We start from the raw sequence: 16,054 nt of genomic DNA, 5'->3' as shown, positions 1-16,054 counted from the left end.
TTGCATTCCCACCAGCAATGGATGAGGGTACCCGTATCTCTACAACGTCTCCAGCAAAGGCTATCATTGGAGTTTTTGAGTGAACAAACATTTGCACAATTGGAATAAGATGATAATAGAAATATGAATTATATTTAAAAAATGACTTTAAGTGAGTAACATTGGAAATTCTGTGCATCAAACTTATTTCACCCTTAATTATGTATTTTGAGCTTTTATTATAAGCATCAGGATTTTTCTTATTTTGAAAATACCTTGACAAACATACAGGTTGGCTGAACTAACAGGTCGTCCCATGAGAGTTGTTGGCTGGTATCATTCTCACCCTCACATAACCGTTTGGCCTTCCCATGTTGGTAAGTGTTATAAGGTCGCAGTGTTTGTTTATTTTCCTCAAATGAATATCATTTTTCCTCTATTACATAGCATGGTCATCAAAAGGGAAACTTAGAAGGCATTACTTCTAAGAAATTCTTTTGTCACTTCCAAAGCCTATCTTGTAGTCTAGAGAAATTTATGAAGTTTTAGGGATAGCTAATTTTTTTCTGTGCTACATTTTGTAGTAGGGCCACTCAGGCTAAGCATCCTAGAGTTACTATTTAATAGCATACTTTTCATAATATTTCTCTAACTTGGCAAAATATGCTCTGACATTTATATATCATTACAATACATCTCTATTTTGCCTGTAAAATATTAGTGTTGATAAGGTAACTAATAATTAGTCCTTACTATTATCTCTAAATAAAATCTGTTAAGTATAGGTTATTAACAGAATATTTTTATTTATATTTCAGATGTTCGTACACAAGCCATGTACCAAATGATGGATCAAGGCTTTGTAGGACTTATTTTTTCCTGTTTCATAGAAGACAAAAACACAAAGGTATTTTATGTATAAGTGTTTGTGTACATACACATTTGTGTGTGTGTTTATACACAGAGTAGATACAGTTAGAGAAAAATCTCTTTTCATTTTTAATAGGTTGTTCAGGGAAGTTTTCAGTGGGAAGGGTTATCAAGTCAAGATTAGATGTATGTAAGGGAGCAAGTCTTGAGTGTTTCTTGGGGGAAGATCATCCCTGACAGAGAAAATAGCAAGTGCAATCACCCTATGGTGAGTGTGGCATTTTCAGAGAACATTGAGGAAACTGGTGTGACTATAGTATAGAGGGGAAGATGATGACAATGTATTCCAATTTGCTTCAGTCTCAATTTTTATACTTATATTACAATGCTCTATTTCACTAGCCTTTTTTGTCTCTTGAAAGTCTTCTGGTTTGGTTATCCTTAAAGAGGACCAAAATGTAATGGGAACTAGTTCTTGAAAGGCCTTTACTTTGCCTCTGAGTTGGGGAAGCCATTACAGGGTGGCTTTATATCTTAATAGAATTACTCTAGGTATTATATTGCTAGTGGACTGGACAGGATTGGAGTGAGAAGGGTAAAATTAATGGCATCAGTGAAACCAGTTAGGAAGATATTGCCAGTAATCTAGGCAAAAGATAATAAAGTTTTGATCATGGTGTGTAGAAGATAAGTGTGCTAATAATGAATATTTTCCATGAATTCACTGTCTTTCAGAAACACTAGAATTCAATATCTGGAACTTTATAATTTTTTTGAACTGCTTTTGGTTTTTTTCACAATTTAATTTGCGTATTATCCTCAAATAATAAATGAGGTTAATCACTTTCCTGGTTCTTGTATTTGTTAGTAATTGTTTCATGAGAAGATGTTTGGCTGTGATTTATGTTAATTGTGTATGTGATCCTTCTCACAGAAATTGATTTATTATGGCATATTCTATAACCTTTGGAATCTCTTTTAGCCTCGTATGTTCATAAAAGCCTTTGAGCTTTAAGTTAGAGTCTACTAAATTGCTATGAAATTTCCAACTCAAAAATGATTAATGGTACACATGGTGATGGTGTCTCATGCCTTTAATCCTAGCTCTCAGGACACAGAGGCAGGTGGATCTCTGTGAGTTCAAGAACAGCCTAGTCTACAGATCGAGCTCCAGGACAGCCTAGGCTATACTTCTTTGTCTTAAAAAAACAAACAAAATGATTAATAGTTGAAGATAGAAATGCTTGTTATACTGAGTCAGTTATTATACATTGTATATGTATATTGAATACTATAATGTACTCTGTAAAGATATCCAGATGTTTTGTCTCAAGAAAAAAAAATAAATCCTTTTGTGTATTACATTTCATTTCTATTTTTTTAAATAGACTGGTCGGGTACTCTACACTTGCTTCCAATCCATACAAGCCCAAAAAAGCTCAGAGTAAGTATGACAGAGATGTTATTATTTATGGACTCCTAGTCATGAAATTGATTGTTCTGTTTCATTTAATTTTTCTCATTAGTAAGGCACTAATATTTCTACTCTTACCTACTAACAATTCTAAAAAAAAATAGAATTTCTTTAGTAGTTTGTGTATTCTGAAAGTCTAGGAAGCTGAAGTCAGACACATAATCTTGGTCCATATTTCCCAAATTGTGTTGTACTGCTAGTTTTCCTTTCTCTGGTGGTGTGTTCTAAAGCAAAGACCAAAAGTGAAGAAATTTAGAGATTTTTATAGATAATTCTCTGTCGCTACAGAAACTTTTTCAGTGTTGCTAAGGATTGAACCCAGGGTCCCATAAATACTAGGCAAACATTTACCATGGATATGTAAGTCCTACCTCTCTGCCATAAAAGTCATTTAGTATTTCATTCAGATGTTTGTATGGATTAATATTCTCTTTAAAGCATGATAGTCAGAGGCTGGAGAGATGGCTCAATGGTTAAGAGCACTGACTACTCTTCCAGAGGACCCGGGTTCATTTTTCAGCTCCTACATGGCAGCTTGCAACTGTCTTTAGTTCCAGTTCCAGTGGATCTGACAGCTTCACACAGACATACATGCAGGCAAAACACCAGTGCACTAAGAAAAGCAAACAAAAAAAACCCATAGTAATCTATTGCTAGGTATGGTAGTATGTGCTTTTAATTCCACCCAGTACAGAAGAAGCAGAGGCAGGGGGATCTCTGTGAATTCCAGGCCAACTAGGGATACATAATAAGATCCTATCTTAAAAAACAAAATAACCAAAACGAAATCAAAACAAACAACCAAAACTCTGTCTACTTTTTTTTTTGCTGTCACAGATAAAGATGATGGTCACTGATACCATCCCACTTCCATTCTCCAAAAATGTAGTTACTATGTTCTCATTTTTTGGGGTTACTTTTCTAATCTTTAATAAAGTTCAATTCTTTTTATTTTTGTGTTTTGAGACAGGGTCTTATGTACTCCAGTCTGAGCTCATGATCTTCCTCCTTGTGCCTCCTCTGTGTTGAGCTTTCCAGACATGGGCTACCACACCCACCTAAAGTTTGCCTTTATATTTTATTAACAGTTGACATTAGACAATATTGATTTGGCTCTCCATGATTACTAAATTTTCATAGTTACAAGCCTCTCTGCTCAAGATTATAAACATAATTTCATTGCATATGTTTTGTGTATTGATTAAATTATAATAGAAAATAAATTTTATCATTACAATTAGGTAAATGTTATTCCCTCTTCAACTAACTAATATGAACTATGTATTATTAATGATCTTTTCTGCATAGATTTTGTTTTGTTTTCTTTTTATTTGCTTTTTGCTTTTACATAATGTTTTGAATAGATTTTTTCCTTCATTTTTATCACTTCCTTAAGTTCTAAACTCTTAGGAATAATGTGAAAACATTTGGAATCTCCACATTTGAAGAATTATTCCATGAAACCATCCTAACCTGATCTGACATCTCACTTTGGCTTGCTGCTCAACTGATATCCAGGGTGGTGGGGGGCTTGTTTCTTTATTTATTCTCCTGAGTTTTATCCATTATAGGGTTCTTGATTTATTGTCATTTTTTTCTGGAGAGATCCTCTAGTAAGTTCCTAAGAATGGTGAGACTTTTTTCTGAGTCCCACTTCTCTGAAATGTTTTATTTTTATTTTATTTTATTTTATTTTATTTTTTGGTTTTTCGAGACAGGGTTTCTCTGTAGCTTTGGTGCCTGTCCTGGAACTAGCTCTGTAGACCAGGCTGGTCTCGAACTCACAGAGATCCACCTGCCTCTGCCTCCCGAGTGCTGGGATTAAAGGCGTGCGCCACCACCACCCGACTGTTTTATTCTTAATAATAGTTATGAGAATTGAGGCATAAGTCCTGAACTCAAGGTTAGCATTCTCTTTAACTTATCTAACACATTCCTGTCTTATGGACTTGACATCCTAGCAGAAGCAGGTCCATTATCAGCTTCTCTCACAACTTTCTCTTTCTTAGTAGGACACGTCAAATTCTTTCCCCCATCCCTCTATATTTGCTCCCTTTCTCTTTAGAGAACTAGAAATAGAAGGGAACTTCTACAACATTTATGGGCATTTATTAAAACTGTAAATTAGATGTTATATACATTGTTGACAAAGAAAAGTTTGCCACATAACAGCAGAAATAATATAAACAGTTGGCACTGTTACTCAACATTGAACTGGTAATTATGACCAGAGCAAGAGGTTCAACATCAAAGTTAGACAAAGTTTCATGGTTCATGTTCAAAACACAAAATCAATTGTTTATATTTATCAGCATTTTACAAATGAAATATGGGAAAATAATTTCATTTAAAATAGCATTAAGTTTAGTAAAAGATATAAGAGAAAATTTAACCAAGGCGAGAAGAAATTTGATGCATTAGAACTAGAAAGTACTAAAAGAAATAAAAGAATTTACACATACGTATTTATATGTATGTGTATGTGATTGAGTTTGCTTCTTTATTTCAGTGATAAAACAATGCTAAAACAGTTTGGGGATTAAATGGTTTGTTTCACCTTTTATTTTATAGCTTACTATTAAAGGGAGATATTGCCGGAATTTAAGATAAAAACCTAGAGCAGAAACTGATGCAGAGGTCATGAAGGAGTGTGACTTACTGGCTTGCTCAGCTGTTTTCTTATAACACCCAGGACCACCTGCCCAGGGGTGGTACCATCTACAGTGGGCTGGGCCATCCCATATCAATCATTAATCAATAAATTTCTCTCATTGATATTCCCACAGGCTAATTTGATGAATGCAATTTTTTGATTAAGGTTTCCTCTTTTCAGGTTACTTTAGTTTGTGTCAAGTTAACAAAAACTAACACAGTGATATATAGAATACTTGATATTGTTAAATGATAGTAGTCCCTAAAGATATCTAGAGTCAATGAAGTACTTATATTCCAAACGTCCTTTTTGTTGCATATATGGAAAAGATAATTATAAAATCTAAGATGTATGGAATAACCAATATTGATAAAAAGAAGACAAAATCAGATAAATAAGTTTTTAAAGCTTAATATAAAGCTTGCATAGTGTGAAACTAAAATATATATATATATATATGCCAATGGAATGAACCGAGTGATTCAAAATAAAACCAAATCAACCTTTGGCAAGCGTGCCAATGACATTGAATGAGAAGCGAATATTTTCTTCTGAGTGGTGCTTTAATAATTATATATACATAACAGTAAAGTTGGAACCCCCACCTCACAGCATATATAGAAATTAACTACAGATAAACTAGTGAACTAAATATGTAATCTAAAACCATGAATACTTAGAAAACGTAGGTTAAATCTGATGACATTTGAGCTTTGCGATATGACAAGTTTTCATAGATGTGACAGCAAAACATGAATAACAGAATAGATACATTTGTAAAACAAAACTTGTTGATGAGAAGATATTAAGAAAGTGAAAAGGCAGCCTATAAGATTGAAAGTATTTGCCAATTTTATAACTAATAAAGGTAAACTAGGGGCTGGACAGATGGTTAAGAGCGTTGCCTGCTCTTCTGAAGGTCCTGAGTTCAATTCCCAGCAACCACATGGTGGCTCACAACCATCTGTAATGAGGTTTGGTGCCCTCTTCTGGCCTGCAGGCATACATGCCTGAATGACACCTGGAAACTCTTTCAGTCAGAAAAAGATACAGGGGATCCCAAACATCCCTTTAACAAATTTTGGATAGTTAACAATATATTGTAGAAACTTGACTCAATTAAGAAGACATTGACACAAGACCAAAAAATACTGAAATTCCATTCTACTTATTCATCCAATCTGATGGCTATTTCTGTTTTAGGTCAATAGAGGAACTCTTCAAATATTTCATAGAAAATTGTTAGGTTTTTCCCATTTTGAACTTTTTATAAGATATTAGAAAGATATAAGGTAGAAGTATTTGTCTTCTCATAGTCTTTTGAAAGTGGTCTACAGATGAGTTTCAATTTTAACTGGCTGTTAAAATTTAGATGGTTTAGATGGTTCTAAGTGAAGAACTGAAGAACATATGAATCACTGGTAGGTTTTCTAAGTATATCAGGGGAATGGTGATTGGTGGAAGACTGGTAGGTTTGACCATATAGCAATTCAAAAATCTGTAAACAAAATGAAAACATGGATGAAAATAGATGACAGAAATTATTTGTAAAAACAAATGTTTTATTTTTAAGTGATTTTTAGTGATAACATGTTGCTTTTCCTGTCAAATTGTCATAGTTTTATTTTTGCTTTAAATATTGCTCAGTTTGGATATGGCTGCTGTTCTGTATTGCTGGTGGCAAATGGAACTCCCAGCTGTTCTAGTCTTTCTGAAGGACAATTTATTTTATTGTTATTTAATGCCAGGTCTCACTGTGTAGACCAGGCTGGCCTCAGACTTGTGGCAATCCTCCTCATCCTGCTTCCTGAATGTTGAGATTACATATACAAACATGACCCAAAATTCTAACAGTTACATTTGTGTAGACGTAAGTCACAAACGATGCCACAGCAGTTTGGAATTATGATTAATAGGGTATTATTTATTAAAAGGGGAAAAAACTTACAGATCACCGTCAGCCCTCTGTACAACCAGGAAAGGAGTCTAGTCGCCAGCGGAGCAGGAAGTGAAGAGAGCGAGAGAAGGAAGTGGCCGCTTTTTTAAAGGGAGAGAGACCACGCCCCAATGGGCGGGTATCTCAGCGGCTATAGGCTGGAGGAGCGGAAGGACCTCCCGCAACACATTTGTGTTAGATACAAGCCAGAATGGAAACAAAAAAAATTATGAATGTGTTGTGGCAGTTATAACTCACACACTGGAGTCCAACCTTGTAGTAATTGGGGCGGCGGGGCCCCAGCACCCCAGCCGCACCCTGGCCGCCTCCGGCTAGCTTATGCCCCGAAATAATTACACGGACACTGTATTCTTTTAATCACTGCTTGACTCTTTAGCTCTAACCCTTTTCTCGGCTAACTCTCGCACCTGGACTAGCCCATTTCTAATCATCTGTGTGTAGCACCCCAAGGTGCGCTTACCGGGAAGATTCTAGCCTATGTCCATCCTGGGTTGGAGCTTCATCGCGTGTGCCTCAGAGAGCAGAGCTCTCGCCTCTGCCCGCAGGAGTGGAGCATCGTGTCTCTCTGAGGCGTCTGCTCCCAAGAGGAGAGCTGTTGAGTCTGACCTCACTTCCTCTTCCGCCTAGCATTCTGCTCCGTTAACTCCTCCCCCTACGTTCTAACCTATCAGGGCAAGCAGCTTCTTTATTTAATTAACCAATGGCCTTCCTCCATCACAACCTGACTTTGAAGATTAAATATACTGTATACTTAGCCCTGTGACTGTGAACTCGCAAAGTTAGTGTAGTTTTTTAAACATCTCCTTTTTTATTCTTGGGACAGTGTCTCACTGTGTAGCCCCCCCTGGCTCTCCTGGAACTCAAAATATAGACCAGGGTGACCTCAAACTCACAGATATCCATCTGCCTCTGCCTGTGCCTCCCAAGTGCTGGAATTGAAGACATGTGCCACCATACCCAGCTAAACATCTGATTTTTGTATTTGTAAAAAAGAGGTAATGGGCTGGAGAAGTATATCAATGGTTAAGAGCACTTGCTGCTTTTGTAGACTCCCTAGGCTCAGTTTTCAACACCTACATAATGGCTCACAATCTTTTGCTACCCCAGTTCCAGGGGGTCTGATGTCCTCTTATGACCACTTTGGGTACCAAATATACTGTGAAGAGACATACGTGTAGCCAAAAACACTCAGACACATAAAAAAAACTTTAAAAGTAAAAAATAATAGAGTAATAAATAAGACGGAAGTGATATTGCATGCCTGTTGTGAGACTTAATGCAGACAAAATATTTTCCATATTTATACTTGGCACATAGTAGTGTTTCATAAATATTAGCTACTCTGGTACCCCATAATTATGAGCATATGGGTAATTATTATCTTTTATTTATTTTTTTGTAACTATGGAACACTTCATGAGTTTGTATGTCACCCTTGTTCAGGGACCATGATAATCTCTATATTTAGTATATGTGCTGCCAAAGTGAGCACTTAAACTTTTTTGTCTTGTTTATTTATTTTTTGTTATTAATACTTTTGTAATTAGAGGTTAACCTTGCTGAGCTGAGTGTGGTGGCTCATACTTAAAGTCCCAGCATGTGGACCAAGGCTATTAAGCCTAGCATCTTAAGTTTGATCCTCCTGCCTCCTAAGTGCTGGGATTAAAATCATGCACAACTACCGCCTGGCATTCATTCATTTTATTTGTTTGTTTAGGCTTTTTGGTACAGGGTTTCACAGTTGTACCCCTCACTGTCCTGGAACTCATTCTGTAGACCAGGCTGGCCTCAAACTCACAGTGATCCTCCTGCCTCTGCCTCCTGAGTACTGGGCTTAAAGGTACACACCACCACTGCCCAACATTTGTTTGTTTGTTTGTTTGTTTGTTTTAGGCTTTTGGTGTAGGGTTTCTCTGTGTACCCCTGACTGTCCTGGAACTCACTCTGTAGACCAGGCTGGCCTTGAACTCAAAGACATCCACCTGCCTCTGTCTCCTAAGTGCGATTAAAGGCTTGAGCCACCATGCCCAACTTTAAAAAATATTTATTACACATATGTACATGTTTGTGTTATTTTTTTATTAGAGTTACAGGTTCAACTCTGCAATCTTTGTTTGCATTTCCTGTGCATTTTGGAATATACAAACTCTAGTACTTTACTCTTCCTTTCTTGTCAGCCCATACCTCCCTATGCGCCATGAGGCCAGGCATGAGCTTTATTGGAAATCAGTTTCTTACTGTTAGTGACAGATTGGTGTTACATACTTGCCACAAAAGTAATTAACACACCAGATTTCTCTGTTTTGGGTTTTAATGCTTTTGTACATTTTGATCCTATGCAGATCTTATGTCTGCTACCTCAGACTCGGAATACCTCTGACTGATAGTGAAGTTGAGGCTGGAAAACGCTGTTGCTATGGATTTATCTGCATGTTTGTGTTTTGCATGCACATATTTATTATATGTGGAGGTGTGCTATACCATGGTATACATGTCAGGGTTAGAGAACAACTTTCTGCAGTTCTCCATCTACTGTTTGGGTCCTGGAAATCTGATTCAGGTCATTATGCTTGTGCAACAAATACCTTTACCCACTAAGCCATCTTTCCCTGTTAATTCTTTTTCAGTGTTCATGGCTATAAATAATGGGTTAACTTTCTTCAGCATATTATTTTTGCTTCATTTAATAATAGATTGTTTTCATTTTCAGTTGTTTCAGGTTTTCTTCTAATTTCTCTTATGAGTTTTTTTTTAAACCCATTTGTTGTTTAAGAGTATCTTGTTTAACTTATTCATCTATGGATTTTCTACTTTTCCTTATGCCATTAATTTCTAGTTTCCTTATGCTATAATCAGAAAAAAATTACTTTTAAATTTTGCATGTGGTCTATCCTGGGGAGAGCATTCCATGTACATTTGAGAATAGATAAGAACCAGGTATGATAATGCAAGCCTATAATCCCAGCACTAGGAAGCCTGAGAAAGAAAGATCACAAGTTTCAGACCAACCTGAGATACTAAGTGAGTTTCAGGTCTGTTTGAACTATATCGAGAGGCCCTGTCTAAATTTTTTAAAAGAGAATTAGTTCATTATTCATGAAGTATTTTATATAAATTTTAAGACTTATAATTTCCATCCATTCGGAAGTTATTTGGGTCAGAACTATATTCCTACTTCATTTTTTTAAATTCCTTTTTTCCTTTCTTTTTATTTCTTCTCTCTCTTTCTCTTCCTTTCTCTCTTTATTGCTGGGATATGAGCACAGGATGACATCTGCCCAATGGTCATCACATTTTCCATGTATAGCATGAGTTTTAGATTTAAGAAGTATAAAATGCTGAAGATTTCTCTGCTTTTCAGCTCAAATCTCATTCTCCCTGTTCTTAGCAAAGCTTGTGGCTTAAATTTGATGATGGAGTTGAATTAATTCTATACTTAAGGTTTCTATATTTTTCAGTCTAGCAATACTCTTGTATAATTACATGCCTTCTTCATTTCTCCTTACTTCTACCAAAGTTAAGTTTTAGGCAAAGCCTATCATGTACTTTTTCTCTTTCTCAAATGAAAGAGTGGTCACTGATCTCTACTCATAATCTATTCACTGTTTCTTTCTAGAACATAATTTATTTGAAATTACTTTTATTTTCACAGTTAATAGATATTTTTCCTTTATATCTCATTATTTGATATTTTTCGTTATAGTGAAGGTTTGGGTGGCTTTCTAAATTCTAGCTAGTTTAACTACCAGATCACTCTTTATTTCGTTAGGAATTGGGATAAGTCAAGTCTAGGCTTTTAGTTCCTATATAGTTGTCTCAGGTAGGGTTTTTATTGCTGTAACAAAACACCATAACCAAAAAGCAAGTTGGGGAGGAAAGAGTTTATTTGGCTTACTCTTCCAGATCATAGTCCATCATTGGAGGAAATTAGGATAGTAACTCAAACAGGGCAGGATCCTAAGTTTTATCAGAGACTGCAATTTAATTTTTCAGCCACCCATACAAAAACTGTATTAATTACAACACTATTTGGCCAATGGCTCAGGCATATTCCTAGCTAGCGCTTACATCTTAACCCATTTCTATTAATCTGTGTATCACCACTAGGCTGTGACTTCCGGAACGGTAAGGTTCTGCCGTCTTTCTCCTTCAGCAGCTACATGCTGCTTGCATGACTCAAACTTCTTTTGTCCTCTTTCTCCTTGGATTTTCCACCTTGCTTTATTCTGCCCTGCCATAGGCTAAATCAGTTTCTTTATTAACCAATGGTTTTGATCCTACTGCACGTGCTGGCTTTGGGGGCGCCTGGGCAGCTTGGATGCTCAACTTACTAAACCTGGATGGAGGTGGGCGGTCCTTGGACTTCCCACAGGTCAGGGAACCCTGATGGCTCTTCAAGCTGATGAGGGAGAGGGACTTGATCGGGGGAGGGAAATGGGAGGTGGTGGCGGGGAGGAGGCAGAAATCCTCAATAAATAAATAAATTTAAAAAAAAAGAAAGGACAAGATGGTAAACTGAACAGAAAAAAAAAAACATATTCACAGCATACAGTGGAGAATCCCGCATCACCTAAGGCAGGAGCTGTTGCAGAGGACATGGAAGAGTGCTGCTGGCTTCCTCCTCCTGGCTTGCTCAGCCTGCTTTCTTATAGAACGGGACCTCCACCCTAGGAATAGCACCACTCACCTCCTCTATTGATCACTAATTGAGAAAATGACTTACAGCTGAATCTCACGGAGGCATTTCCATAACTGGGAGTGCCTTCTTCTATGATGACTCTAGCTTGTGTCAAATTGACACACAAAACCAGTCAGTATACTGATGGAGTTCTATTTTTGTTCCTAGTATGTTTACCATCATATGCCTGAAAATAGTTTACAGGTCTTCTCTACCCTTGCATTTTCTCAGCTATAATTTTGTCATCCTGAACTCACCAGTACTTTTGAAAACTATTTGCAACTTCTTATCCTATAAATGTCCTTGTTTAGAATCATACTTTTCTGGGAAAATTGGATCTGTGAGAATCACCTCTGAAATTTTCTCCCTGTTGGCCCCATTACTTATTGTCTTGGCAGCTCTCCAGTGACTACTGTCAGACAGTTTTTTCTTTAATGTGTTTTAATTGTTTTTAGTAGGAAAACTTGTTATAAAAACTAGTTTATTATCACAGGCAGAATCTCTGTCATTAGCTTTAGATACTTATGGTTTTATCCCGGTTCTAGGTTTTAAATTTTAGTCAACTGACAGAAACTCCATGAATTTATGGAAATGTATATTCCATATTGTATACTGTTGAGACCATTTATGCTTATACACCCAGAAAATTTAATTGGAAACCTTGTTAAGAGAACTAAGAGTAGCCTACTGACTTCTTTAGTGTTTCTGGACCCATCATTAATATTAATCACTGTATTTTACTCCCCAAAGGCTACTATTGTATGTTCTTTCATTAACTCTCCCCTAATTATGTGAATATGGATAAAAGAAAGATAGTTGTAATTTCTTGTATGTTTCATCTAAATCATGATATAGGACCAAAAGACACTTTTAGTGGATAGGAAGAGAAGGCAGCAGAAAACTAGATCTTATTCTACTTAACTGCCATGTATCCATGGATTTCATAATGTAGAGGGTCCCCAGACTGGATCATCCACTGACCCCACTGTTAATGTAGACTTTAAGCATATTGGGAATGAGAAATATATACAAGGAACTTGACTGAACTTAGACAAGCCTGTCTGTACCTTCCATTCTACCATGAAATGAAAGTATGTGTAAATATCTTACCTAGTTTTATCCATAGAAGAGAATAAAAATTGAGGGATGATATTTATGTGAGTAATTCCATCTACAAAATGAATCTGATAGAGTCACTGAAGTATCTGCATTTGAGTCAGTTTATTCAGATTCATGCAACTTTTTGACTAAAAGCAGTATTAGTTGTTTCTTTTATTTAAACAGTTGGTCATATTGATTTTGAGTTCCTAAAGGTTTATGTTAAATTTACAGAAATGGATTCATAATCTCTAAGGGACTAGAGAATAATGAGTGCACAAATAGACTTCTAATTTGCTCTCCAGAAAAGCCTAATTTGAACTCTGTCTACTTTCAAATTGAGTAACTTAATGAATTATAGTAATATGTAATCTTTGAAGCATTCCATATTCCAAACTCATTAAAGTGTAAATAACTTATTTTAATTAAAGGATAAAATGTGATCTTAATTGGTTGTCTTACAGGTATGAGAGAATTGAAATCCCAATCCATATTGTACCTCATATCACTATTGGGAAGGTATGCCTTGAATCAGCAGTAGAACTGCCAAAGATCCTATGTCAGGAAGAACAGGATGCATATAGAAGGATTCATAGGTAACACTTCTTCAGTGTTTCTGTTGTTAACTTCAGTGAAGACCCTTTATCTTTAGCAGCTCAGCTTTTGAGGCCCCTTTCCTTTTACCTGTCTGGGAGAGAGCTTCACGGCAGCTTCAAATCATGTTTCTCACACTATATTATAATGATCTCTTCAACATTACTATCTTGCCTCATATATTTTGGATCCTTCAAGACAAAACACATTTCCTTTTCTGGTTGTGAAAAAAAAGACAACATCCTAGTGATCCCACTGTGTATTACTGGGCCATATTTACTAAATGTGTAATGTATCAAGAGCTTCAGAAGAGATAGTAGTTTCATAATTATGTCTTTGAATTATCTTTTGAATTTTCTAATAAATCATATCTCCAAAATTAAACTTAAAGTTAACCATGGTGGGAACTCAGATCATCTAATCAAATTGGCAAAATTCTAATGCAGGTTATGATTTTGTTAAACACCTGACCATTTTGATTCTGCGTTATTGCTAACCTAAAGTACCTTATCCCTTTAGCCTTACACATCTGGACTCAGTAACCAAGATCCATAATGGCTCGGGTAAGATTTTTTTTTTCTGGAGTATATGGAGCAATTTTCTGAAATACTCATTTTATAGAAGCAATTTTAATTTTATCTTTGAGTTTCCAGTTTCCTTCTCTAGAAATTTAACTAATATTGCTCCTTACAATTCCTTGAAACCCTATAGACACTTAAATACTATAAATGTGATCTTATGATAAGACAGAAGGAAAACTAGAAAAGCTTTTTTATAGACTAGCTCAGTAGTGTGCTGGTATGTTTAAACACTATCTCTTAGGGAATCCCAGTTGCCATAGTATTTCATAGCATGGATGTTTAATAACTTCCAGAAATTTTAGAAATATGCCATTATGAACTGGTTTTATCACATTACTACCGAACTATTTTAGTCTTGTAGCAGAGACAAGCAGGTAGAGGAAAGGGAATACATCAGGCAGGATATTTTCCATGTGAATAAATAGAGAAGGAATTCCTGGGTAAGTCGAAGGATCAAAAAATAAGTATATATGTACCAATTTATTTTCTTCAACATACACACACCTCTAGCTACATCTACCATTCAGCTAACCCAGATTTTCCTATTTAATGACTAAACAGAGTAGGGCGTTGCATGTCTGTAGTGCCATTTCTGGTGAGGCAGAAGCAAGAGGACTGCCATAAGTTTGAGGCCAGACAAGTTTACACAGAGATCCAGAATAAAACCTGGCTACTGAGTGACTTAAAAAAACCTAAAACAACAACAAAACATTTATGAACTAAATTGCTGGTGAAGAACATTGGAATGCTTTCTTTTCTATTTTATGTATTTATTTGTTTATTTTGAGTCAGGGTCTATGTAGCCTTGGCTGTTCTGGAACTCAATATGTAGACTACTCTGTTCTCAAGTGCTGGGCTTAAATGTATACACTGCAACAATCATAAAAGGTTTCTGGTTGGTAGATAATTTCTTTGTGAAAACCAAAAGGGAAGCTATATCTCATCATTTTTATCTCAGTAAAACATGGCAAAGAGTTAAGATTGGTAATGTTGGTATATAACCATATTCTAAAATCACAATAATTTAAAAAATATACTAACATCTCAAAAGTAGACAGACTGATCAATGTACCTGGGCAGTGCCTAAAGACAGGTGCATGTATATGAAAGAATTCATATTTAATTGAAACTTTGAAATTAGTGAGAGATAGGTTAGTCACTAAATATCATCATTCATCTGTTTATTCATCCAAAAAAGCCATTTAAGTACCCTTTCCCTGCTAGATAACCTTCTAGGCACAAGCCTATAGTGCTGATCAGAAGAGACAAGCTTGGATTCTGTGGACTTAATTCTGTTCCATTTGAGGAAACAGTAGAGTCCTACTGGAGACGGGAACCCTTCTGTGCTTTCTTAGCCCTTTAACATGAAGAAATGAAGAGCTAGCCATCTTTTTCCTTTTTCAAAGGGAAATTAATTAAAATAAATTAATTTTATTTTTTTTACATAGATTTCTTTTTGGCTTATGGATCTATGGCTTCAGAATATGTACCTGCTTTGCTCAGCTCTTTTCCCCCTTGTTGACTACTGGAAATCATTTACCAGTTCTACTTTAGAACTTTAGTTTAGTACTTTAGAAACTTGTTTCTTCAAGCCCTTTTTTTCTGTGCCCAAAACTAAGATATTGTTGGTAGTATAGTAGGAACATGCCAGTGTATAGTTCTTTTTATAGTTATCTTATAATTATGTTTTTTCTTTTCTTATTGAAGTGTTTACCAAGAATTTATGCAGTCAGATGTCAGCAGTCAGTGGGCCTCTACTACAGTGGTTGGAGGACAGATTGGAGCAAAACCAGCAGCATTTGCAGGAATTGCAACAAGAAAAAGAAGAGCTTATGGAAGAGTTGTCTTCCCTAGAATAAAGCAAGAGGACAAAAATGTGATAATATTGTTTCTCAGTTTGTGCACTGAATATGGTTCAAAACTATATACAACTCCTATGTAGGCAGATAATTCAGGAGCACTTTTTATATCCCAACAGATAGTTTTATGTATATAAAAATACAAGATGTCTTCCTAAAACTTTTCCAGAGCTTATAGTATCCTCTTGCCTACAGTTGCTGTAAAAGAAAACATGCATGATGATTTACAGAATATGAAAGTTATTTTGTAAGGATTATAAGAGATGCATTAGCAAAGAATATCTGGGAATAAAATGTTTGAGAAGTTTATT

The 16,054-nt window shown here is 35.8% G+C and overlaps 1 protein-coding gene and 1 pseudogene across 5 annotated transcripts in view; one reads left to right on the top strand and one right to left on the bottom strand.

Moving 5' to 3' along the window:
* Positions 1-16,054, top strand: part of Brcc3 (BRCA1/BRCA2-containing complex subunit 3) — a 29,556-nt gene extending 13,502 nt beyond the window's left edge. For all 5 annotated transcript variants that reach the window (XM_005370659.3, XM_026777797.1, XM_013355005.2 and 2 more), the window contains 6 exons: positions 269-356; positions 798-886; positions 2,238-2,293; positions 13,174-13,305; positions 13,823-13,866; positions 15,592-16,054. In XM_005370659.3, the coding sequence (XP_005370716.1) occupies positions 269-356; positions 798-886; positions 2,238-2,293; positions 13,174-13,305; positions 13,823-13,866; positions 15,592-15,743 (561 nt within the window). In that variant the 3' untranslated portion in view covers positions 15,744-16,054. The remainder of the gene's footprint in view (positions 1-268; positions 357-797; positions 887-2,237; positions 2,294-13,173; positions 13,306-13,822; positions 13,867-15,591) is intronic.
* LOC113455681 lies at positions 8,332-8,425 on the bottom strand (annotated as a pseudogene).

Source organism: Microtus ochrogaster, unplaced genomic scaffold, assembly GCF_000317375.1.
Source record: "Microtus ochrogaster isolate Prairie Vole_2 unplaced genomic scaffold, MicOch1.0 UNK85, whole genome shotgun sequence".
Taxonomy (NCBI): domain Eukaryota; kingdom Metazoa; phylum Chordata; class Mammalia; order Rodentia; family Cricetidae; genus Microtus; species Microtus ochrogaster.
The sequence above is the reverse complement of the archived record's forward strand: the minus strand, read 5'-3'. Positions and strand labels throughout refer to the sequence as shown.